This window comes from Phasianus colchicus, chromosome 3, assembly GCF_987193195.1.
Source record: "Phasianus colchicus chromosome 3, bPhaCol1.hap1.1, whole genome shotgun sequence".
NCBI classification, from domain to species: Eukaryota; Metazoa; Chordata; class Aves; order Galliformes; family Phasianidae; genus Phasianus; species Phasianus colchicus.
The window spans coordinates 55,616,160-55,640,873 of record NC_143438.1 but is presented as its reverse complement, the minus strand read 5'-3'; the positions used below and the strand labels follow the sequence as shown (position 1 = coordinate 55,640,873).

The 24,714-nt window shown below is 36.9% G+C and overlaps 1 protein-coding gene across 1 annotated transcript in view; it reads left to right on the top strand.

The window, feature by feature from the left end:
* The window catches only part of ST18 (ST18 C2H2C-type zinc finger transcription factor), a 172,512-nt gene extending 148,459 nt beyond the window's left edge, over positions 1–24,053 (top strand). The window contains exons 13-23 of the mRNA XM_031612844.2: positions 1,393–1,635; positions 6,663–6,778; positions 9,479–9,541; positions 10,310–10,378; positions 15,029–15,091; positions 15,187–15,267; positions 16,136–16,357; positions 19,046–19,134; positions 20,549–20,652; positions 22,731–22,874; positions 23,670–24,053. Of these exons, the coding sequence (XP_031468704.2) occupies positions 1,393–1,635; positions 6,663–6,778; positions 9,479–9,541; positions 10,310–10,378; positions 15,029–15,091; positions 15,187–15,267; positions 16,136–16,357; positions 19,046–19,134; positions 20,549–20,652; positions 22,731–22,874; positions 23,670–23,810 (1,335 nt within the window). The 3' untranslated portion in view covers positions 23,811–24,053. The remainder of the gene's footprint in view (positions 1–1,392; positions 1,636–6,662; positions 6,779–9,478; positions 9,542–10,309; positions 10,379–15,028; positions 15,092–15,186; positions 15,268–16,135; positions 16,358–19,045; positions 19,135–20,548; positions 20,653–22,730; positions 22,875–23,669) is intronic.
* Positions 24,054–24,714: the final 661 nt, after the last annotated feature.

Below are 24,714 nucleotides of genomic sequence, written 5' to 3'. Positions count from 1 at the left end.
TCTTTCAGAAGGCACCTTTTTCACCTCTTCTGCTACTTGATTTAATAACTGCTGTCAATAGTGAGGACCAGTCTTACCCATACCTAAATACTACGTCAATATGCAGCGTTGCTCCCTGCTTAAGGCATACATATCAATTCCAGATAATATCCCTGCATTTGAAAAGTAAGAGCAAAGGTACAGAAAATCCCAGCAATAAAAAAGACACCTTGAGCAATTATCTGTAGACAGGAATTGCAATGGTCACAAAGGAGTTCGCAGTGGTAAAATCACTATCAGGTCACTATTTATCTGTCCACGTGGATAGGACAAGGGAGCAGTATCTCATCAGTGAGTGAAAGCAAGAAGTTTTTCAGCTTCTTAAAGGATGATGTGGACAAGCCAAAGCCTGCTTAGGCCTATGTCCAGAAGCAGAAAGGCTGTTTTCTCAGTGCAGAAAGGGCTCATGGTTAGCCCTCACAACATGATGAGGTGAAATTTTTTTGTTGCATCTATCACTAGTTGTACTTTCAGGAGTTTTTTGTCATTTCAAGAAGAGGAGTTTTTACTGTGGAAGAACAGTGAGCTTTTCTTCCTTGGTTCTCCTCATACAGCTAGGCAGCACTTGCTTTTTCATATGAGCAGGAACTGTCCTGAGAGATTCTCCTTGACTGGAAAGAGAAGTTGGGTCTCTTTCCAAACTGCACACTCCCCTGCAATCAGAGGCTGCTGCTTGCTGTACTTCCCAGAGTAGCAAAGGCTCTTTTTACTCATGTTGGAGGTCCATCAAGGAGATTCTTCCAAAGATTCTTCTGCGGCTCTCAGTCTATTGCTCTCTACGCAGACCTTGTTTTGTGGCAAAACTTTAAAAGATGTTTTCCAACTCAGATTATGATTAAGATAATAATATGTGAAAAATTCTACTGTGTTTCTTTTAGGCATATTTCTTACCCCTCCTTCTCTCCTCCATGATGTAGATGTAATATTTGTGAGGTGTGGGGGGGAGGGAGCATATGTAATAATAATGCTGGTGATGACCTAAACAATGCACTAATGCTTTTTACTGTGAATTGGGGTCATAGTTTTCTGTAAGAGTGAAAAGATCAAGAAGATTTAAAGCTAAACTTTTTTTAAATAAAACTAGATTTATAGTGTATAGGCTATGGTTTAGAGGCATTTTTTTTAAATTCTACTTACAGTGTTTAAGCTGAGATGCAGGGACACCATTACTGAAGCTACCCTTAAGTCTGCCTAAGAGTTGGACATTAACTGATATAAATCGAAAAGCTGGTTTTAGATTCAGATAAATTTAAATAAAAGCATGCATTTATACTTATCCTTTAAAAGCACCACATGTTTATGTTGCAGCTTCACCATGTCCGTATTTAAGTATGTCTCTGTTTCCTGTGTTAGGGAACTGAGATAGAAGTGGATGAAAATGGCACTCTGGATTTGAGCATGAAAAAGAACCGAAGCCAAGACAAAGTTACGCCTCTCACTTCTTCCAGTACAGTACTTCCCACTCCTTCCTCTTCTCCTTTCAAAACAAGCAGCATCCTGGTAAATGCAGCCTTCTACCAGGCTCTTTGTGAGCAAGAAGGCTGGGACACACCAATCAACTACAGCAAGACACATGGCAGGAAAGAAGAAAAGGAGGTATTTTTTTTTTTCAGTCTCTGAGTGATTTTTTTCCAATGGATGAGTGGTCAGATAATGATATTTCAATAAATCTCTGCCAGTGAGCCTTGGATCTCACATGTGAGTCTATTAGTTCAGAATCCCATCTGAGAGCATAAATTCAGAAATAAAAAATTGTTTGAAATTCCTGACGCTTTTTGTTACAAGTAGCACAAAAGTATGTGTATGTGATTTCCACCAATAGTGATGACTTTTATTCCATAAGAAAACATCAGGGAAAAATGTAAGAGTACATACAAATGCCTTCTCTATTCAACCTATCCTAGGGAATGTAATAAGTCAAACTTAAAAACATAGAAAAAAAAGTGAAATGGCCAACTAAAATTTCAGTAAATCCTTTTAGTAACTTTGCACCTTTCATGGCTATTCTTCCTGTCTCCCCCTTCCAACTTGATCACGATATTGGTTTTGTTTACTTGTCAGAGATTTGTCCCCTGTTGGCAACATGGCAGCACAATCTATTGTTTTTCTCTCCTTCTATTTGACAAGCTTTGGCTTTCAGTTATTTTTGTTTTGTGCTTTTTCTTTTTCTTGCGTCTGGCCATCAGAATATGGATTACTTGAATTTTTCTTAAATAATGAAAGGATCATAAGTCATTTTAAGTCTAATTAGACAAAATCTCGCTAATTAACATAAACAAGCCTTAGTGATAACCTTTGAAGTAGAATGTTTTGATTTGAACTTTTTTACTTGGCTACAAATACATTTACTTCCTATTTGTTGTTTTTATATTGAATGAAACATTTGAACATTTTAATTATTACAAAATTATCTTTTTCAAATATCAAAACTGATACTTCAAGAAGGCTTACAGAATGGTAAAACTGTTTAGAGCTGAGGTTAGGGGATTCACATTTACGGTTCCAAAAAATATCCTGAAATAAAACATAATTCAGTTGAACACATAAAAATTTGTCAGGATTGGGTAAAGATCTGCCATAATGAGACAATTTGTGCTTTGGTGGATCATTTATCAGAGGCAGGATTGTCTTGAAGAGAACACTGCTGACACCTCTGTGGGGCTGACTGTGTTCTCTGCCTCAGCCACAAGGCTCTGGGAACCTGTATCAGTGTTCTGGAATGAATTTCACACAACACAGTAGGCTGAGGGCCCCAACTTTGAGAAAAGTGCCTTGCTGCAGATCAGTTGATGCCACAGACTTAGCAGGGGCCTATTCTGTTGCTCCTCCTCCCTGCAGCAACTGAGGATCAGAGAAGGAGCTATAGCAGAAGCACCTCCATGTTCCCCACTCTTTATGGGCTTTCAGACTGCCAAGACATGTGGCGGCCTGCTTCACTCGGCACCAGAACAGGGAACTGGATGCATCAGCACACTACACAAAATGACAAAGATCACTGTTCAGGCACTTTTGCCCCTCACACTCTGTGCTTTGACACTATATGGCTTGTTCCTAATTGAGGATCTGGACCCAGACCTCTGCTGTGAGCTTTTGCCATCTCAGTGTGTCCAGTGATCTCAGGGCCAGAGGCTCTGTTTTGCAAATCGAAGACTGGCAGTTATCCTTATGCAAAGAAAATGACTGATTATATCTATTTCTAATTCATTGTTATCTGGTTCATATGCACAACAGTTGCTTAATTTTGGTGGTAATTTCCAGAAAATATTGTCTCTCTCTCTCTCAGTGAAATAGCCTGTCCAGATGCCCCCTTAAAAAAAAAAATCTGAATTTGGAAAAAGCTCAAAATCACTCCAAAAGGAAAGCGCTGAGAAATAACTAGAGCTGTCAGTTAGTTCAACTGTCAGTTCTCCAAAGATTTCAGGGCTTAAAAATGTTAAAAGTGCCAGATGCTATTATCTGTTATTCATGTTACCATTATGTTCTGGTCTTTGCTGAAATCAATATAAACTTCCATCTGTACATTAATGGAGTTTCATTGCTTGCTTGCTTTCTGGAGTGTGCATGCGTGAATACACACATGCTCTGCAGAAAATAGTGTGTTGAAAGCTCTGCAGAAAGTACTATTTGGATGGATTGGTCTGGTTTTCCTTTTAGTCTGGTATTCTTCAGAATTTTAATAGCATTTAATTATAAATCCCATCAAATAGAAAAGGAAAAATTATACATACACTTAGCTGTCATCGTCATCATTTAAAAGACCAAGAAGTAGGAATCATTGAAGATGTTTTCCCAAGGGTTTATCTCGCCATCTAAAGCTAAAACTCTAGAGATAAATGTGGTCCTTTGTGGGCTGCATATATTGACTCTAGGGCCAAGAAAGGCAAAGTTTGGGTATTCTTCTGGACCTTGGGAGAATTTTTCTTTTTTCAAAAGAGCACAGCTATGAAGTTCTTGTAGGCTTTTGTGTGTGTCTGTGTATGTATAGCTGCTGGTTTAAAGATTTAAAAATCTTACTCTGGAAAAGCTGATTCTATAAATCCGGAATTAAATTTTGGAAGAAAAAAAAAAATGATATGGATATCATGTACATTAAAACTATGCATATAGATATACTTATGTTAGCCTTTATATTCCCATCTTATTTTTTTTAATTTTTCTGCAGATAATTAAATGAAATTGTGTATATCAATCTCAGTACTGTTGCATTTTGTCAGGTCCCAGTATGTAGAATTAATAGCCATTCCTCTCTGTGCAATACGTATCAGTCAGTGACTTGAGGAATATCTCTCACACAGTGGTTTCTTGTCCAACAATTGATAAAGAGATATCTTCCATTTGAGTTAGAGAACACAAGCTGTAACTGAAGACATTAAGAAACTCTGCAGTGTGAGCAGGCTGGTGTGTGCCTGGTCTTTATACATTTTTAAGATTCATCCATATATGCACATAATCTTTAGAGAAAACATTGTCTCCAAGTTCAGTAATACAGATGTAGTCTGTTGGATTAACTGATAAAAAAATGCACAAAACTGATAAGTCAACCTTCTTCAACATCCATTACATTAAATGGAAACCAATCTACATAGGGCTTCTGAAGTTATCTTGATATCTGAACTCTGCAGCTGTCAGGAGAAGATCACCAATTTGTTGTTCTTTTAGAGCTTTTGATTTTATGGAGACTTACAATAGTGATAATCCCTGCAGAAGCTTTAATTTACATGTATGAAAGAAAGTCAGAACATGTGGAAAGACATAGTAATTAAATAAAACTCTCTTCCTGCTGCTTTAAGAGGAAAAACATCCACATATGCAACTAGAATCAGGATTTAACTTAATGTTGGAAAAACAGTCTCTCAGGTTGCTTGAATCTGGAACAAAGCTGGAGTTCCTTTTTCCATTTTCCGTTTTTATCTTCTTGGCTTCCATGTTTGGACGACTTTCAAATATTTAGTATTTCTATATGAATGTTTTAGCAATGCTGATCTTCTATATATATATAAAAGAAGATTACTCTTCTATTACTCCTCATGTAAAATTTTCCTTTGGAAATAAAATTCCAGGAGCCTGAAATACATGTTTACTTTTATATCTTAAAACATGACTTGTCAATTACTAGGAAAGAGTGTTTAGAAAAGAAGACATGCATTTTTGTTTTCTACATTTGTAGCAGATGAGATTATTCCCAAACGAACTAACCCCACAAATGTGGCTTCAAAAATCAGTAGTAATTGATATATCAATAATATGACATGAATTTCTATGTGTATGTATAGTGCGAGTTATAGTAGGCAGTAGGTAGTCAGTACCAGAAAGCAGAAGGAAGTCATATTGAAGATCCAGTCTCCAAACAGGCAAAGATGAGCTGCCAGAATTGACGACCATATGGAAGCTTTATCAGAAGAAACACCCCCGCAGAGCTTACAAGTCCCAGTAGGCAGAATCTCCATTTTCAGTCCAGATTCTTCTCAGCCCTCCACTATGTGCCTAACAGTTCTGCAGACATCCCTGCCCCTCTGTCCTGGCACATTCATCAGCTGCACAAGCCCAGAGAATCTACAGCACCAACCCCGAGAGTTTAGCAGAAGCTGAGAGGTCCTCCCCTTAACTGCAGGCAGCAGTTTCTGCTCCTACATGTGGTAATCTCAGGGTGCTACCTGCCTGAGAATCAGATTGAAGTTGCAAATCCAATGTGAGTTCCCAGCGAGGATTTATAGAGATTTAATAATTGATGCTAAGGGCTTTGGAGATTTCTTGAATGATGAAATATCCACAGAGCATTACTCCAGAAGGGAAAAACTTGACCTTCATAAAAATAGTAATAATTGAAGACATTAATACTCAAAACAGTAAAAATGGAGATATCAGAAATGATCAAAGTTTGCTTTTTTTTCAGAAAATGAAAATGTTATATTCTCCAGGGCTCTGGATTTCCAAAATGTCTCCCCAGGAGAGTGAATAGTCATAGGGGATACTATCTATCAAACAGGCTTGTAGCAATGATTTTAATCTACAAGTAGTATAAATCAATAGCTACCCTTACCAGCCTGCTGCTAAGAAAATCTGTGTTTTTCTTTTCAAGATTTTCATTTTATCAAGAATCTTGTCTTTGCATCAGATCATAGCTTTCTACCAACCTAGAAAGTGTTGTATTTACATATTTTTACATACAATAGTTTTTTTAATTTATGGTTATAATTTTTTTAATTCACAGTATGGTACAATGGTTCTCATCTCAACTATGTATAAAACACAATGAAGCACTTGCAAAGAAAAAGCAAGTATATACTTTCTGAAGTCTTGTTTGGCTCTACATTCAACAACTGCCTTAATTTTCTCTGTGTGTTTTTCTGTGGTCTTCATCATTGTTATATAAATGTAAGCCTGATTGTCCCTATGTACATATTAAAACAGCATTTACCTTCAGTAATAATTTCACAATATACAGTTCAACATTTTAAAAAGTCTACCTGCCAGTGCTTTGAATTACAATACATTAAACTTTCTTAATCACTCTTATTGTGGAACTTTTTAAAATGTTTGAAAAGATGTTCAAGCTATTTGTTGAACATGTAGAATTCTCTTGATGAGAGAAATATCTGTCCCACTCTCATCTAATATTTCAGAAAGACCCAGTGAGCTCTCCAGAAAACATGGAAGAAAAAAAGTATCCAGGAGAAGTCTCCATACCAAGTCCTAAACCCAAGCTCCATTCAAGAGATCTCAAAAAGGAACTCATCACGTGAGTCACAAAAAAGCGCCATGTTCCTCTACGCTTCTAAAGACTGAGTAAATTGTTTGTCTGAGTGCTGATTTGAAGTGCATTTGAGGGAGCTGAGCAGGGAGACCTTCATGACTGATCACTGCAGGTAGCTCCTGCTGTAGGTCAGCGTGGAGCTGAGACAAGGCAGAGGTAGGTCTTAGAGTCTGGACAGATTCAAGACTTATATTGTGCTCTATATCAGTTTTTATTCTTCATGTAGGTAGGTAACAAATGGACAACAGCTACAAGTAGTCTGTGTTAATGTTTATGTAATTGAATAAACTTTATTTGGAAAGTCTTTGTTATCGTTCCACTTCCAAGGATTTGTGGAGAAGTGCAGCAGATTTTGCAGACATTAAACATACAAATTTCAAAGGATAAAATGGATAGTGGATAGTGAGGAACTGCCCCAGGGTTTTCCAACCCGTAGGAAATAGGTTTAAGTTCTTAATTTGCTTCCTTCAAAGCATTCTGTCATTCTGTCCTTCTGTGTGTCATGTGACCTTCCAGTGGACTCACAAATTCATACTCTGGGAGAATAGGCTGATGTTCTCTTTTCCCAAGAAAAGAGACTAATTTGCTTAGTTTTAAACTCCAAAACTTTACTGTCAAAAACTGCAAAGAAATCAGGATAGTTTTTAAAAATTTTTTTGCACATAACAGCTTGTTTTGGTTCAGAACAGATTAAGTAAAATTATCACAACTAGCTCATAATACTGGTCACCTTTTAAAATCCCAGTTAGGCTCTTCGCAAAAGCCTACTGATTCATGTCAACATTGCTATCAATAGAGTGGTTTTTTTGCCATATGGGACTGAGTAATCATTTATTCCACTTTTCTTTTTGTCCCCAGTACAAAGTAGGTCTCTCTAGACAAGTGGAACGTAGTATTACTTAGTGATGGTAGTATATAATGTATCACTGCAGGCTCCTCCATAAATAAATGAGTTGCATCCCATCACCTTGTGTACTGCTCCCCATTTCCCTGGGGCAAGCTTCTGTGAAGAGTGATTCTTTCACCTCATGCCGTGCAGCCTGCATGTTGCCTACTCACCACATTGTATCTGTACTTGTAGTTCATGACCTAAATTGAAAGAGGTCGTGTTTGTTTTGCCACCTCTAAAATAACTGCGGACAAAAATACTCAGTTTATTTGCTGAAGACTCTAATGGCTTTTCCTTTGTATTATTTATTCCTCTGTGATACTGACCTGTTTTGAGATGGCTGTGAAACACTTTTCTAATCACCGAAATAATAATTCTCCACAGTATTTACAAAAACAATGATAATCTGATAGTGGTTTTATTGTATTTTTTTCACATGCCTAGTAGAAAGAGGCACCTAAGATGTAGCTGTTCTAAAAATTAAATAAGAAATAGCTTTAATATATCAGCAGAATCTAGGTTCAATTATGGGAATCAGACTGCATTTCTGTGATCCTACTAAGCCTCAAAACTCATACAGAACAATCCAATACAGGTGGCTCCATCATGAGGAAGTTTTTAAAATGACATAAGCACTTGCAGAGAAAAAAAAAAAATTGACCCCATTATCTCATTTGCAGTGAACTACCTATATGAATATCATCTTACTGCATGTGCCTCCTATTTTTCCATGCTGATTCTCTTTACCAAAACTACACTGCTCAGGATGAAGTGGGCTGTGATATCTTGCTAAGGCTTTTTTACAGATTTGAAAAGTTCCTAGCATTCTGCCACTTCAGAGAAAATAGGCAGGTGAGGATCTGAGGTACGCTTTACTCATGGAGCACTAGCTAAATGTTTCTGTACAGCTTCTGATTGCCCTTCTCAACTATGGGTCCAGCAAAACACAGCCATTTATAAGATGACTGCAGGGCTGCTGTTAGAGGTTTTAAAACATTGTAGAAGGGTATCCTCATCCACGCACAGATTGCATTTCTTTCAAAGGATCAATTGGGATCTATCTGATAAATGATCTCAGTGTTATGACTAAAACTGAGTTGAGGAAAAAAATGACATTTTCTCCAGGTCAAACATGCCTCCATCTCTTGGCATAAAGGAAAAAAATCCATTATGCTGAATGTACACCACTTTTATGCCACTTCTCATTTCAGCTGTGAAAAATCCCAGGAAAACACACTCATTCTGAACTTTAGTTAATACATTTTCTGTTCTGCAAGCAACCATAGCATCTATTTCTCACTTATGTCAGTAAATAAAGATCCTGAATGCATTTCTAAAGAAGGTGCCTTATTTTAGTGAAAAACTAAAGGAATGATTTGGGATATTATTGTTCTCAGGCCTGTGTTACACACAAGATCAGATTGGAAACTTTACCTCTAGGATTTATGAACTGCAGTTAAAAATTGGTAGCAATAGTGAAGTTTCTTTTCAAGAATCTGAGTTGTAACTGAAAAACCTATGCAAAGCAAGGTGGTTTCACATTTGAATAGATCAAAAAAAATAAGGTTTTGACTGATTTGCATGGTGGAAATAGGAAGTTTTTTCCTTCTATGCTTCAAGTACTAATTGAAAACTAGAACTGTTATGTAGATTTTGTTAGTTTTTGTGGTGTCATGACGGTATTGAGATGGGTTATGATGACTATGATTGCCCTACATATCATTATGTACTTAATTGCAGGGTAAGCTATGTGATGTGTTGTACATGCTCTAACCTCTCACTGCATCTTTGCATAGCTGTCCAACTCCAGGATGTGATGGTAGCGGTCACGTAACAGGAAACTATGCCTCACATCGCAGGTAAGAAACAACAGGAAAACCAAAGCAGGAAATAGTGCTACTTTTATCTCCTATCATTTAACTATTTTAATATATTAACCATGGATAAGTATTCAAAAGTAATTTACAGAAAATAATCCATACAGAAAAGTGTCTGTTTTTTCCTGTTTTATATTTTGTAGAAGGTCTGGACTCAGTAGTCTGATGGATTTAGGCAGCATATGCTTATTACTCAAGATGACTTAGCAGAGACATGTAGATAAGTCATTTAGTAAAGGTTGCATTTCCCTAAGTGAACAAGCACTCTCTATACAGATGAGATATTGGATGGGATTTTAAATAAGGTTTCTGTAGATACCTCTGCAAGTGGCTTTGAAATTAACAGAACTGCCAATACATTCTGTAGCTGCAAATTATTTCCTTCAGAATAGCCTACTGTCTACCTGGGGGTTGAAACAGTATTTTTTTCTGTTTCTTTTTGAGTACAAGATGGAAGCAGCCACATGGACCAGATGCTCTACCTGCCCTTTGTGTAGAAAGGACTCCGCATAACACCACATTGCCATTTAATGCTTTGCAGGGACTTAGAAAACTCTAGCACTAACCATATATGTTTCCAGTAATTCAAGACTCAGAGTCTGGCATAGATTGTTCTTCCTTTGTCAACAGGAAATATTTGAGGGTCTCTTTTTTTCCCATTTTTAGTCACAGATTTTATAAAGATTGTTGTTTTAGGAAAAGAATATACACATTTTGTTTCAGTGAAACATTCTACATTGTATTTTTCAGTGTTTCTGGGTGCCCATTAGCTGACAAGACATTAAAATCCCTTATGGCTGCTAACTCTCAGGAGCTTAAGTAAGTATTAATAATAATAAAAATGTAATTCTTACTTATCTTTGATCAACATGTTCCCTACAGTAATTGAGTTGTTCATTTGAATTACTCTGAGCAGTGAAGTATGAAATATTTCAGTGAAGTTCACTTATTAAAACAGAGTTTATTTCTCTCAATTTGCCTTTCTTGTTTTTAGTGTCCCTTCATTTTCATGAATTAGCCAAGACATGAAGAAAAAATACTGAAAACACTAAGAGTAACAGTATTTTTCATTCAGAAAGAAAGAGAAAAATATTTAAAACATACCACTGATTAGGGAAGATAGAATAAATCAAAAAACTAGATCAGAACTCCTGCATATCATTTTTTATCATTCAGTACCATATACTATGCGTTTAATGTCATTGAAGCAGACATCGAGTCACATGATTTTGTGCTGGCATAATTTTCACCATGAAATGTCACTTACAAAAGGACTGTGCGGGCTCTGCTATATAGACAGATGTATAGGGACATATGAATATTTCAGAAATCTGTAGTCAAGAGAGGCACTGGCAACCAGTCATCTAGTTATTGAATTGCCTTTGTCAATAAGGACATGGGGAAGAGGAAAGGATAATTAGAGTTCTTTCATAGCTTTCTCTCTGCATCTTGTAAATTGGATCCTGTAATAGATGGCTTGGAAATCTCATGGATGCATGTAAAAAGAGAAGAATCCCGTGACCATCCTTTCTGTCCTTTAGGTTCATCCCCAATCCAGACAGAAGAAAATAAAGTCCTACTATGGCACAGTTATGCTGATAAGATGATATTTATGACTGTACTGATTACACATAGATTTGGCTCAGTGCTTAGTCACAAGTTAGCTTACCTAGATCAAATGCTAGTGGTCTCATTCTTTAGTCCAATAACATGAATTTAAAAAAAAAAAAATGAACTGATGGTAGCTATGGACATGAATCTGCTAGAGATGCATCAAAATGGAAAAAAAGGTCCATTTATATGGGCAACTGCTTGAAGCAGTTCTGAAATTTATTAGGGAAACTAACATACTGGCACAGTATTGCATTGAGTCTCAAATGTATAAAATTTAATTTTAGTATTTTTTTAAAAGAGCAGCACAAGAAGCAGGGAACTGACTTGTGAAAATGCTGACAAATTTGAAATCATTTGCTGAGTCATATGTATTTGTCCCTGCTTTTTCTGGCTTTCTGCCATACATAGACACTCACACAAATATTTTGAATAGTTGCTCTTCATGCAGCCCCTCCCCCCCATATTCATGTGTGAATAAAGAAATTTGCATACCAATATGGTTATTTTTCCACTAAAGCTTCTAGAGTTTTGGTCATGCCATAAGGAAAGAGGAGCAACAGCATATGACTTAAATGACAAACTGCACATTGTATGCCATGTATTATAAGTGAGTTGTGAAAGACAAAGTCAAAGTTCATGAACGTTTCACAGACATAAATATGTTGCATAATGCACTTAGCATTTAATTTCAATTAGCTAGAAAAGAGCAAAAATCAAAATCTGTTCACAGACAATTTGCAAAAGGGAAAAGGGCGATATAAAATCATTTTCCACAAATGTACCAACTTGTTTTAGCTTCTTGCAAACGTAATTCAGGTGAAATTTTAAATAAAATTCTGCTTTTGATAGCAACTAAATGAAATCTTTTGCTTCTCATATAGTACAGTGATACCAATAATTAGTTTTACTTCACAGAGATGAGAGTAAAGGGCATAAATGCTCATAGAATCAGGCCACCAAAGTACCCTCATGTAGTTAGGCGTGAAGATGAAAAAGCTGTGTATTTTTTCCAAATGTTATTCATGTTTAATTTGCCAGAATCAAGATATGATTTTGGCTTTAACTGTGAATCTCTAAGCCAGCAAAGATACAAGGCTTCCATGTGATCTACAGTTTGGAAATAAGGAATATCTGTTCAAAAAGTAAATCTTTGAGTCAAATTCAAGAAATTTAATATCTGAGAAATTCTCATTGCACTGCGCAATTTAAGATGGTTGAATTAAAATACACTAATGTTGATAGTGGATTTTTAAGCTATTATGGAGAGTTGTGATTTAATTCACTTTCATTTCACCAAAGAGATGCTTATCAAACCTTAAACAAGTTTAAAAGTATACTATATAAAAATATGTAATTAGAGTTCAGAAACTGTAGGAAATGGGTAGATTCCATATACCAACTTGGTAAGTTATCCATATTCCATCAACAGCCTGACATGTTCTAATCAGTACTTTTTTTAGGTGACCTGTGTGGGTTTGCCTTAGGTAAAGTTCCTATCCAACCATTTCTTAGAGCTTTACCATCAGTAGAAGTATCAGAAGTGCTCCTAGGTTCTCAGCTGAGTGTGTCGATTTTATGTGAAGTTGTAGTTTGTCTACCTAAAGATAGAACAACATTGAAAAGGGGCACAAAATGGCAGGTACTTGATGCATGGTTACAAAAATTGCTGTGCGAAATTGGTGAGATTTGTTCTTAGAAAACAAACTTGATGAAGTGTAAAAGGATCTGTAACCTACACCCATTCAAGAGCTGAATCATCATTTAACTTGAGATCCTGCGGCCTCTGACCCACCAACACATATCTGATTTTCTTGGCTCTGCACAGTAACTCCCTAAGCTGGGGCATCAGTTCAAACTCATCAGCCAGTTTAAAGCTGATCAAGATCCACATTAGTACTGACTGAAAGGCAATGCACTGTTGGTAAATCTTGTATTGTGAAATTTCACAATATTATTAACATCTTACCTTCATATCTTTAACACTCTCAAGAATGCTTTGAATTCCAATCTGGTAGTAAAGTCTAACTGCTACCTGGGGAAGCAAATGCAGATGGGGAGATTCAAATTGTCTCACTTTACTTTTTTGTCCATAACTCTCAGACTCATGATGTGAATGTTTTCCATAAAGAGCTCTTGGTAGATTAAAATTTGTGTGCAGTGTATACAGACAACTCTTCCATCTGTGATCATCTGATAAAACAAGTAGCCCAAATTAATACCCATAGTATTTGGCAGGTATTCTGGCTTTACTGGTGAGCATTCACTCTCTCCAGACATCTGCCCTAACTGCCTGCTTCATATAACATTGTGCCCAGTCCTTGTCCTATGCTCAGAGAGGTCAGCATTATCTGGCACTATGCAACCCACACCTCTACCTTTGCTGTCATTGTGAAGCATATTATTCTGCCCAAATATTTTTGTTCAGAAAATATCATCATGAAATATTTTGAAATTGTTATTTAAAACAAACAAACATACAAAAATAAACAGTTTTCACTTTCTTCTGTTGAAATTATTTGCTGAATTCTACTTGAATCACTGAGTAAATCTGGTTATGTCCAAAAGAAAAAGATGTTCAAATATTCAAAGATACAACTGCACACGTAGACATGATAGTACAGTTATACATGTAGAAGTTTTCTGTGGCAGCGTACAAGCAACCTGATCAAATCAGCCATCTTCTCATCTCAGGCAAGATTCAGTAACAACCAAGATCCATAGGAGATTCCTTAATGGTTCAGTCAAAATTGTTTGGCACAACTCCTGTAATTCTGAAACTTGTAAAAATCATAGCATTTAAAAGGCCTTTAGGGATAGTTAACAACCTGGTGCTGTAGAACACAGAAATGTGGAAATGGCTGGCACTACTTCTAAAGGTAAATATTTTCCTTATGCTCCTTTCTGTGTTGAGGCATGTTTCTCTAAAAAGAAAAAAAAAAAAACCACACATATACAAATTCAATGAAAAAAATGACAACAAATGACCAAAAAAAAAAAAAAATAGTCTGAATGACTGCTTCACCAGTGGAAAGTGATTCAGTAAGGTCCTGCTCCCAAGCCCACAGAAGTCAGAGGAAAGACCTACTGACTCCAGCTGGCTTTGGGAGCCCACTTTTCATGTAGTACTAGTCCCAGACCACCGGCAATGAGACATTAACAGGCAAATTTGTTTATTTTCATTGTATGGATGAATTAGTACTAAATATTCATTCTTGAAAGGCTTCTGTTTTTTGCACACGCACACACACAAAAGCCCTTAACTATGAGATGTAAACATAATCCAATTGCCAAGCTGAATACCCAATTGAATCTAGAGTTAAATAGACAGATATCCTGTTGTATAATTACAGTGCTAGGAATATACAAACTACTAAATTCAAATTCTGGCTATCACACTAACTCTATTGATGTCCAAAAGTAAAACTGCTTCTCTGCTTCCATTTTCCCTTTTGTAAATACTGGCAAAGTGCTTATTTGTATCTGTACCTGTGAATATCAGAAGGATAACAAACAAATACATAACAGTAAATTTACAAATAGATCTATATCAATCCGCTTTTTGCTTGTTTGTTTGTTTGGCTCTGTACAAGGAAAAATGTTTGGTGCAAACAGTGTTATGAATTGTTTAATTCCATATATCATATGCAGTACATTTAATGTTCCTTACTAAAATTCAATTATATTTAAAAAAAAAGTATTTTGCACATTTAAAAAAAAAATCAACAAGAACTAGCTTTAATTACTCAACAAAAGCTATGTGGTAGAAGCATTCTTTCACTCTAGACAAAAAGCACCAAATACATGTTACTTACTGCTATCTTCAAAGTCATGTAAGCTCCTTATATAATTCTATAGGTGCCCAACACCTGGTTGTGACGGCTCTGGCCACGTGACTGGGAACTATGCATCACACAGAAGGTAGGGACTGTCCCATGAATTGAGACTGCAGCACTCGGGGTTATTGGCAAGCAACATCCTAAAGAGGTGGATTTTGTTCTGTGTGCTTCTTGCAGCTTATCTGGTTGTCCCCGTGCCAGAAAAGGTGGTATCAAAGTGACTCCTTCCAAGGATGAAAAAGAAGACCCTGAACTTAAGTGAGTACAAATGTGTAAGTCGTTGTGAAGGGGGAAAAAACAGTAAGAGTTGAAGGGATGAAACATCATAAGAATTACCCAAGCCATCTGACAATAAGCCCAATGATGCTTCAGCTTTTAGTGAAGCACGTGGAGTCCATCACATTGGAGCTTGAACAGCGAGGAAGACACGTTCTATTTTCTTGTACCATTCCTACTGGTTTAAACTGATAAAATTTCACTTGTAGTGAAAACTGAAAATTCAGTGGGTATTTACGGCATTCCTTACTTGAATGCAAATTCCATTAAAATCAGTAAGCAATAACTGCCAGAATACAGATGTGAAGATTTAGTTGCACTCATTATTTTTCTTACTGCTTGCTAATGATATATGAAAGACTGCATAACAGTGGCAGAGCAACTAAAATAAAAATTAAAATTAAAATCCTAAAGCTTTCTTTCTTCCTTTCTTTGCATATGTTTCCAAGAGTTTTCCAGTAACATGGATCAGAATAAGTTTGAACACAGCCTCCACTTCATGTCAAAAACACAGAGAAGAGAGAATGCTAATGTTTCATATACCTACAGGTTGTGATTTATAGCCTATGATAGAATTTCAATTTTCTTTTCTGGTAAAATACTATCTAAACAAATGGTTTTGTTTCTTAGGCTGCACAACTTCACTTTACATTGCTTAAGCTTAAAATTAGGTGAACCTCAGCTTGACATGAATTGAATGCTCAGGTATAGTGCATCTCTGGGGACCAAGCATTAATATACCAATGCAAAGTGACATAGGTAGCTGAACATATTTTCTCAGACTTTCTTGAGACTGCTTTCAACAGATGTCTCTAGTAAAAACCAGGGTTCTTTTGCTGTGTTTCTGTAGATGTCCAGTGATAGGCTGTGATGGCCAAGGTCACATATCAGGTAAATACACTTCTCATCGCACTGCTTCTGGTTGTCCTTTGGCTGCCAAGAGACAGAAGGAGAGTCCCGTCAATGGGTCTTCACTATCCTGGAAACTGAACAAACAAGAGCTGCCACACTGTCCTTTGCCAGGCTGCAACGGGCTGGGTCATGTTAATAATGTTTTTGTCACCCACAGAAGGTATAACTTTGTGTTTTCTTTTTCCTTTTTCCTTAAAGTTCCCCTGTTGAATTGGCAACAAATGAGGTTACAGTCTGAATAAATTGTGCAGAGGTCATTTAAATAATGAGATAGTTTACACTGAAACTAAAGTAATATGTATCAGAACGAGCTTGAGACAGCTTGGATCAACTTTTAACTCTTATTTTATGTTCCTCTTGCAATGTGACTTCCCAAGGTCTTTTTATTCAGATTAACAGTTTCTATATGATTTAAAATTTAATAAGAGTTCTGTCCTAGGCAAATATGAAGTTGGATCTGTGTATCTTTTATAGAGAATTCAAATATCATTGAAATGTCAACAAAAGGGATTAAGCAAGAGCAATGTCTGCATTTATTTAATCTTTTTACCAGTGGCAAACTTATTTTCATAAACTTCGTATTTAAATTGCTAGAACTGCACAAAAAATTAAACAAACAGAACTCATGGATCACACAAGTTCGCTGTTACAATTTTACAAACAAAACTGTCTTTACAAAGTAGGAATCACACATATAGCCAGTGTTCAATAAATATCAGATTTTTATATATTAAGAAGAAAGCATTAATATCATTTGAACATGTTCAATCAATATTACTCAAAGAATCCGTCTACAGAATCAGAAATACTGCTTTGTAAAGTTTGATCTTCTTTGCATAGAGGGAATTAAATTTCTATTTTACACCTCCTTTGCTTTCTTTTTAACATCCTGAATCAAATTCTCTAATACAAGAATGTCCAATATGACCTGAACCAATTCAGTCAGAGGAAGTTCAGTATGATTCAGCAGAACTGTGTTCAAATTTCACAGTCTCTAAAATTGGTTGTTTAAAGGTTCCCCAGCAAGCTCCATTGCTCTTACTTTTCCCTTTCCTTTCAATCCTTGGGTTCATTCTGATGAGCCACTCCTTTTTCTCACACTTTTCTCTATCTCAGCCTCAAGCCTGTGGCTCTGCTCCAGCCCACTCCCAGCTCAGCACAAGACTTTGTTTTTCCTTATTTGGTTGTAATATAGTTACACAGAACTCCTAGCTCAGCTGCTAGGACAATGTCTTGCAGTTTGAGTGACCTATTACCAGATCTGTCTGCAGCAAAGTTTTGTGGTTGTGGTGGATTCATTAGCTCAAGAGTCAAACTCTTTGCTCTGCATCCATTTCTCATTATGTAGCCTTTGATACAGAGAGACTGCCAGTCCTCAGAAACAACCACCCAGGATGGAAAAGTATATCACAAATCCTTCTCTGAAATTTTAGGCAGCCTACACATGAACCTTAACTTTTAATGCCAATGCCTTATCTATATGGCAGATGTAGTGGAATCAGACCACAATGGGAATGCTGAGGGATAAATTTCTTAAAGAATTGTGAATTGTTCATATGCAAATTTACCTATAGCAGAGAAGAAACCTCCAAAGCAGTGGATTTGTCCATTGTTATCCTAAATTTATGAGCATGGTAAAGAGTTTACATTACAATACTATTGAAAATTGGGGCTAATTAACTCACATTATGCAATATGATACCTTCAAACCAATAAAATAAAAAATTGGTCTCTTAGATTACTTCTGTCCTGCTTGAGACTGGATCACTCTTAAGATCATATAATTAGTATAGGTTTATGATGTTATATCCTTACCTAACAAACTTGAAACCCAACAAACCACCCAATGACTCGGAGACAATGACAGATCTAGGCTGAGCTCCAGACCAATATTCTAAAAACAGAAAACTAGCACATTTAGCTAAGCAGGCATGAAGCAAACTTAAACCTTCCAAAGTTTTATTTATTTATTTATTGACTTATTTATTTCCTTTGTAGAAACACCATGTTGAATAGGATTTTTTTTCCACCAAATAACAGTAATAATAAAATAAAAATAAATAAAAATAGTACTAGGAAAAGTTTTTTCTTTATTCCTTACTTGGCTACATCTAAATACAAAGTCTTTTTGCCAGTTCTTCAGCATGTGGTATTTCTTCTTTGTTATTTTTAAGACAGTGTAATTCATCTTAGCCCTTTAGTAGGCAATAAAAATTGCCTCAGATAATTACCAGCTGATGAAATTGTAAGAACTGAAATAGCAAAATATAATTTAATGTGAACAGTGGTTAAAAAGCAAGCTGATTATATAATAGAACCATTCAAAAAAGCTATTATGGTCTGTAGGGTATACCCAGAGTTATTATTGTATTGATCATTATTATATATCAACAAAATAATGCAATAACTGTGTGCTGTGGAAATCAACCCATTAACAATCTATTTTTTTAAGAATGGTAAATGTGCCATTTTAAAGGACCATCTGCCACTCTCCTCTGAAGCATAATCACTCAATAAAAACAATAGAGTTTTTGTTTGTTTATAAGTGCTGGAACTTCAAGAATTCTGTAAATGCATCTTCACGTAACTTTACAGTAGCTTTTGATTATTCTGAAATATGCTTAAATGTTGTTTACTTATTGGTTGAGATATCTGTTCCAATTTTCAGGCTGGAATATGCAGTTAAATAGCTCTTTATGAGTTATGTCATTCCCTGAAGCTATGCTATAATGGAGATACTGATGTGACCTTAGATACAGAGGTCTGTCCAAGTGCATGATAATATTGCCTGAAAGGATTGTTGCCATTTTCAAGTGGGTGCTAATGTTTTTTTTCCTATCTGTTTCAGCCTATCTGGTTGTCCTCTGAATGCACAAGCCATAAAAAAGGGCAAAATTTCGGAAGAGTTAATGACTATCAAGCTTAAAGCAAGTGGTGGTAAGGAGATCTGTAAAAGACGATGACATTTATTCAGATAGAAGGGCCTGGACTCCCATTTATACTCAGGCTCCTTGATGCCATTCTGGCATTAACTGTCACCCCTTTCAGTTGTCTCTAGCAATAACTAAACTTGAATAACAAAAATCTTTGCATGAAAGATTATGAAATTCAACTCATTTACAGCATGATAATTCAACAAAGAGTATGATCTTTTATCTCAGAACATTATTACTATTTTTTTTTTTAATTTGGAGATGCTCTTACTATTGTAATTAGTAATCAATTACTAGTTACAGATCAGAAGAGCTAGCTGATGTTGGCTAGTCATTAGACTAACATAGAAGGGAGATAAATTGCTTGTGGAAGTTGACTCCTCTTCTCAACTTTAATACTACATGTTTCTGTGCAGTGCTTTGAAAATTTTTCTAGCCCATATAGTAAGAATAAAGGAACAACTACCAAATAGATATAAGGGGAAATGTGTAGGAGTTTGCTTTCTTATAAAACATGCTTTAGAAAACTGGGCATTGAGCCAGGATGAAAGGAACTTGCCTTTATGCTTCCACTAGCTGAGCAAAACAGTTGTGTTACATTGGGCAAGTGATTTTGCTTTCATGTGCATCTCTGTCCACATTATCTGTGGGAGAGGAATTGCTACTGACAGATTTCCCAAGTTGATTCCCCAGCAGACTCAGTTCAGGGCTGTAGAATTTAAAAAAGAAACACTCCTGATACTTTTTTCAAGGTGGAATTGGTTTCAGAATGATAGTGAGCAGAAAGACAGACATGTATTTCCAGCAGCTGTAGCTGCTAAATATTTTTCAGAACACGACTTTACTAAAGATCCAAAGATAATTTTCTTCCCTACCTAACTAGTAGGGATGTAAAAGTCCTCCTTTCTTCTTTTTTTTTCTACAATGTTTTTTAGATTTTGGTGTCATTCACATTTCACACATACATAAGGCTGTGATCCAGGAAATTATTCCACATAGAATTTTACCCCCACATATTTTCCTGAAAGATCAGAAACAGGTAATAATAAACAAACAAACTAACTAACTAACTAACTAAACTGTAAATGCTCCCTCATATTTTATGATACACTTTCCTCCTCCCAAGTATTTGTGTAAGTTTTTTCCTTTCTCTGGCTAAAAGCTGGAAAAAAGAACTGTCAAATACAAAAACTCAGAGAGCAATAACTTTCCCTTAGATGTTTCAGCTCATATAAAAGTTTTACAGCTAGAAAACAAATTTGTCAATAAAAGCAAAGTAAGAGGCAAATTAAAGATCAATAATTTGATCAAAAGCCTGTTATCTCCCTCTTGTTCAGTAACAGCACTATTTGTTACTCATATATCCATTTAGATGTGAACACTTTACATCTGATATTGATATTTTCAACTATTTACAGGTATTGAGAGTGATGAAGAAATCAGACATTTGGATGAAGAAATAAAAGAACTGAATGAATCCAATCTTAAAATTGAAGCTGACATGATGAAACTTCAAACCCAGGTATGACATCAAAGCCGAAGTTTTAGTTTTTCTTGTACTATGGTTATAAGCATACTTTTCACTCTGTAGCATTTAAAATTGCAAAAAACCCAACTGCTTTTTTGTCAAGTTTTTTTTAATCTATTTTCTGTAAGTAAGTAGCAGGTTCCTGGGAATTATTATGAAGATCTACTGAGTGATAGGTTGATGGCAGTTTAGAGCTAATCTTGGCTAACAGAGAAACCATATTTACCAAACAAAACATTCATTTTCCCTTGTTGACCAAACCTCTGCTAAACACACCACAGAGAATCCCATGATTGCGGTAAGAACCCGGGCTAGGAAAGGCATCAGGAGCCCACTCTGACTCTTATTACATGTTAGTTTTGTTGTTTTGTACTTAAGGAAATCTCTCTAGCTCAGTTCACTCACTGACAGTTACTCATATAGTTCAAATTTTGCCTCCAGGCAACAGCTGGTAAAGAATGGATGCCTCTTGTTAACTGGTAGGGCAGATTAGTTGAAGGGGGAGCTGAGGAAATGTCATTCATTGTCATTCTTTTGTAAACTGGCAAGATGGCATTAGCCTCCAGGTGCCAACTGTGATCTTTGGAGAATGTTCCTCCACAGAGAGACTTCTGCATGCACCTGAGGGTTCACCCGAGTAAATCAGATTGAAATAAGAGCTCAATATTTTAGGAACAGTAAGATTTTTAGAGAATAATTCCTAAATAAGAACAGATCTGGTAACAGAATGCAAGTCTAAATGGATCCAGAGCAGAGTGCAACCACACCCCTCTGCATTTGCAGAATGCTCTCAGTGCTTATTCATGCTGTTTTTATAATATCCAGAGAGTGTATAGTCTAAACACAGGCAAAGTTTATGCCACCTGCACTGAGTCTAAATGCAACCATACTGCAATGGTTGTATCCATCCCAAACCAAATAGCAGTGAGGTTTTTTTTCAGTGTTTCTGGACACCGCTTTCAGTTCTTTCTGTTTGAACAGAGATGGCCTAATTTATGCAGCTAGCTTTCTCCTCTGAATTCCTGAAGACTGAAGAAGAAGGGTGATCAGCAAAGCCTGAACTAGATCTGTAGCAATGTGCTTGCTACAGGGCTTTGCTCAATCCCCTTTTAATCTCCCTAGATCAGGTGCTTGGCTGCCTGGAGCACACTCCATAGGACAGCCCTCAGGGGTGCATGCAGGCAAATAGGGTTCCTCTCCCTGAGGGTGTGTGAAGAAGGAGACTAAACTGACCAAAACAAGGAGAGATTTAAGCAGTGTGGAGAGATGTGGGCCTAACACTTGCAGATGTGCTGTTGGCACTGTGCCTTCCAGGGCCATGGGAAGCTATTGCAGTGGCTGCATTGGGTGAAGCACCAGACCCTGCCATTGTGGCCTTCAGTTTTTCAGCACAACTTTTGACATATAAACTTTCACAGCTCAGTATGTGCCTTCTGTTCTCATGCAGAAATGATACCATTTCACTTCCTCAGGTACATTTTTATGCTGTTTTTAAACACCTGGTGTTTCCATTTTGTTCCTCAGAGATCTCAGCAATCACACACACAGCCTCTCAATTTCCTTCCTGCTTGATTTTTCTCCTACTGATTCCATCACATTCCATTCCATCTATTCCATTGATTTTTTTTCTTGCTAACCCAGGCAGCTCACAGCTCTACCCTCCATTTAGCAGTGAGGCAGGGAGGTAGCATAACAACTAAAAGCTGTGTCATGGCCATTGTGGGCAACCAGCAGGGTATGCTTTAAGACAGCAATGCAAACATCAGCCTCCTTTCTCTTATCTTCCACCATCCCTGAGGCCACACTCTCCATCCCAGTGTCCCCCCTTTCCCCTCTGACCTCATTTCCCTGCTCAAAGTGCTCTCCAGTGCCTCACTGACACAGGGTTTCTCTGTGAACACACAGCAAAGTCCATTGATTCAGAGTGAACACAACTTGCTGATTATTCTATGGAGAGGTTATATCCATCCTTTAAAAAGTGCCTGAGTTTCAGACCCACGGTGTGACAATGTGACTGCCAGTTTGGGCTCAGCACTGCCACAGTTCCGTCTGTGTGACTGTCTGTTTTATAGATCACATCTATGGAGACCAACCTGAAAACAATAGAAGAAGAGAACAAACTCATAGAGCAGAACAATGAGAGCCTGTTGAAGGAGCTAGCTGGTTTAAGCCAAGCCCTCATCTCCAGCCTTGCTGACATTCAGCTTCCACAGATGGTAAGACCACAGCCAGTGGCTTTGCACCTTCTTTGAGATTGTATTGCCAGCACCTGAATCAAATGAGCATGCTCAGGGACCGATGGAAGCACTATTGCTGCATTAGTAGAGCTCTGCTTAGCCTAATTTATTCCGCGGAGATGCTGGATCTTGGACTCTGCTTGATATCAGACTCAGCTGCTTCCAGGACTGAGCCAACACTGGCATTTCTGCCCTGCACAAGCTTTTACCCCTCCCCAGCTCAGTGTCCCCCTGCACAAGGTGTGAAAATTTCACACTGAGAATCTGTCTTTACTCTTAGATCAGAATTTTGACCTGTTTCACTGAGCTCAGTGCTGTGATCCTTTTAAGGCCAACAAAACTCTGCCTATGAAAAACTCCATGTCCTATATGTCATCCAAACACAAATCCACCAAGGTAGTTAGGTAGTTAGGTCTGCAGAAATACAGTCTCCTTTCCCAGTCTCAGGAAGGGCACTGGGAAATTAGGTAAGGACAATTACAGGGATGTCAACCATAATCCCAGAGCCTCGATAGATAACAACTCAATAGAAAAGCAATTTATACTGAAGATAATATCTCAGAACCTTTTCTTGCCTGGAATGTGCTTGGATGCCCCAACACATGAAAATCCCTCAATTTCTACAATCCCTCTATTATCTTGGATGGTTGCTGTGTTTATGACTTCTCCCCAGTTGCCATGTCAATGCTTTTCTATGCTTTGGAGTTGGGTGTTTGTGTTCCTTTGGCCTTCATTTTATCTGCTACAATTATACTCTGTTTTGTCTTCATTTAGGGGCCAATCAGTGAGCAGAATTTCGAAGCATATGTAAATACACTCACAGACATGTACAGCAATCTGGAACGGGACTATTCCCCCGAATGCAAAGCTCTGCTGGAAAGTATCAAACAGGCAGTGAAGGGCATCCATGTGTAGGATGTGAAAGCTGCTGGGCAACAGAAATTACTTAACAGCAGTAAACTCCAGATGGATCTGTTAGGAGTTCATGTACTGCTAAGGGGTGTAGGTTGCCATGCTGCATTTACAATTGCAACATTGCACTAATTTTTTCCCAGCTGACATAAAAAAAAGAATAAAAACACAACAGACTATTTGTATTAACAGCAATGCACTCTGTTAGTATATTATATTTATTTCAGTACAATTCCTTTTTTTTCTTCTTTTGCACTCAGTTTTTGTAAAGTGAATGTAAAAAGTGTGTGTGACTATTTTTTATATTTTTTATTTATTTCTAATCAAAGAGTTGGTTTTTTTTATCTTTTAACAGCATTTTTGCGGCCTGCCATATTTTTACAAATGTGTTTATTAATTTATTTTCCAATGGGATTTTAAATAGACTGAAAGTTATACTGTAAATTAAATAACTTGCTGGGTTTGTACAGGAAGAAAAAAAGCTATGAGAGTAACAAATGACGGAACTGTGGTTCTAGTTTTATTTTCCTCACATCCTGCTTTTTTATAATGGCTTTTTATCAAAAATGGTTTTGCAGTAACATGAGATGTGAAGATGCATGGACTGAGAAGATAAATGGTGCCCACTAGTGGGGAACTCGGGCTCTTAAAAGCACAGTATGCTGGAAAACAGTGTGTTAAAGAATACGTTAGCAATAATGAAATATAGCAATCAGCAAAGCACTTGACTTGGCTGTGTGATTTAGCCTATGCGAATGATTATTTAAAATGTTTCAAGAGAACTTCAGATTTATTTTACCACTGCAGTTTTTTTCAGAGTTAGCTTACAGAGGGAAATGACAATTATCTCTAAACAAGAACGATAATTTGATAGGACTGGTACTCTTTTAGTACGATATGTTGAGAT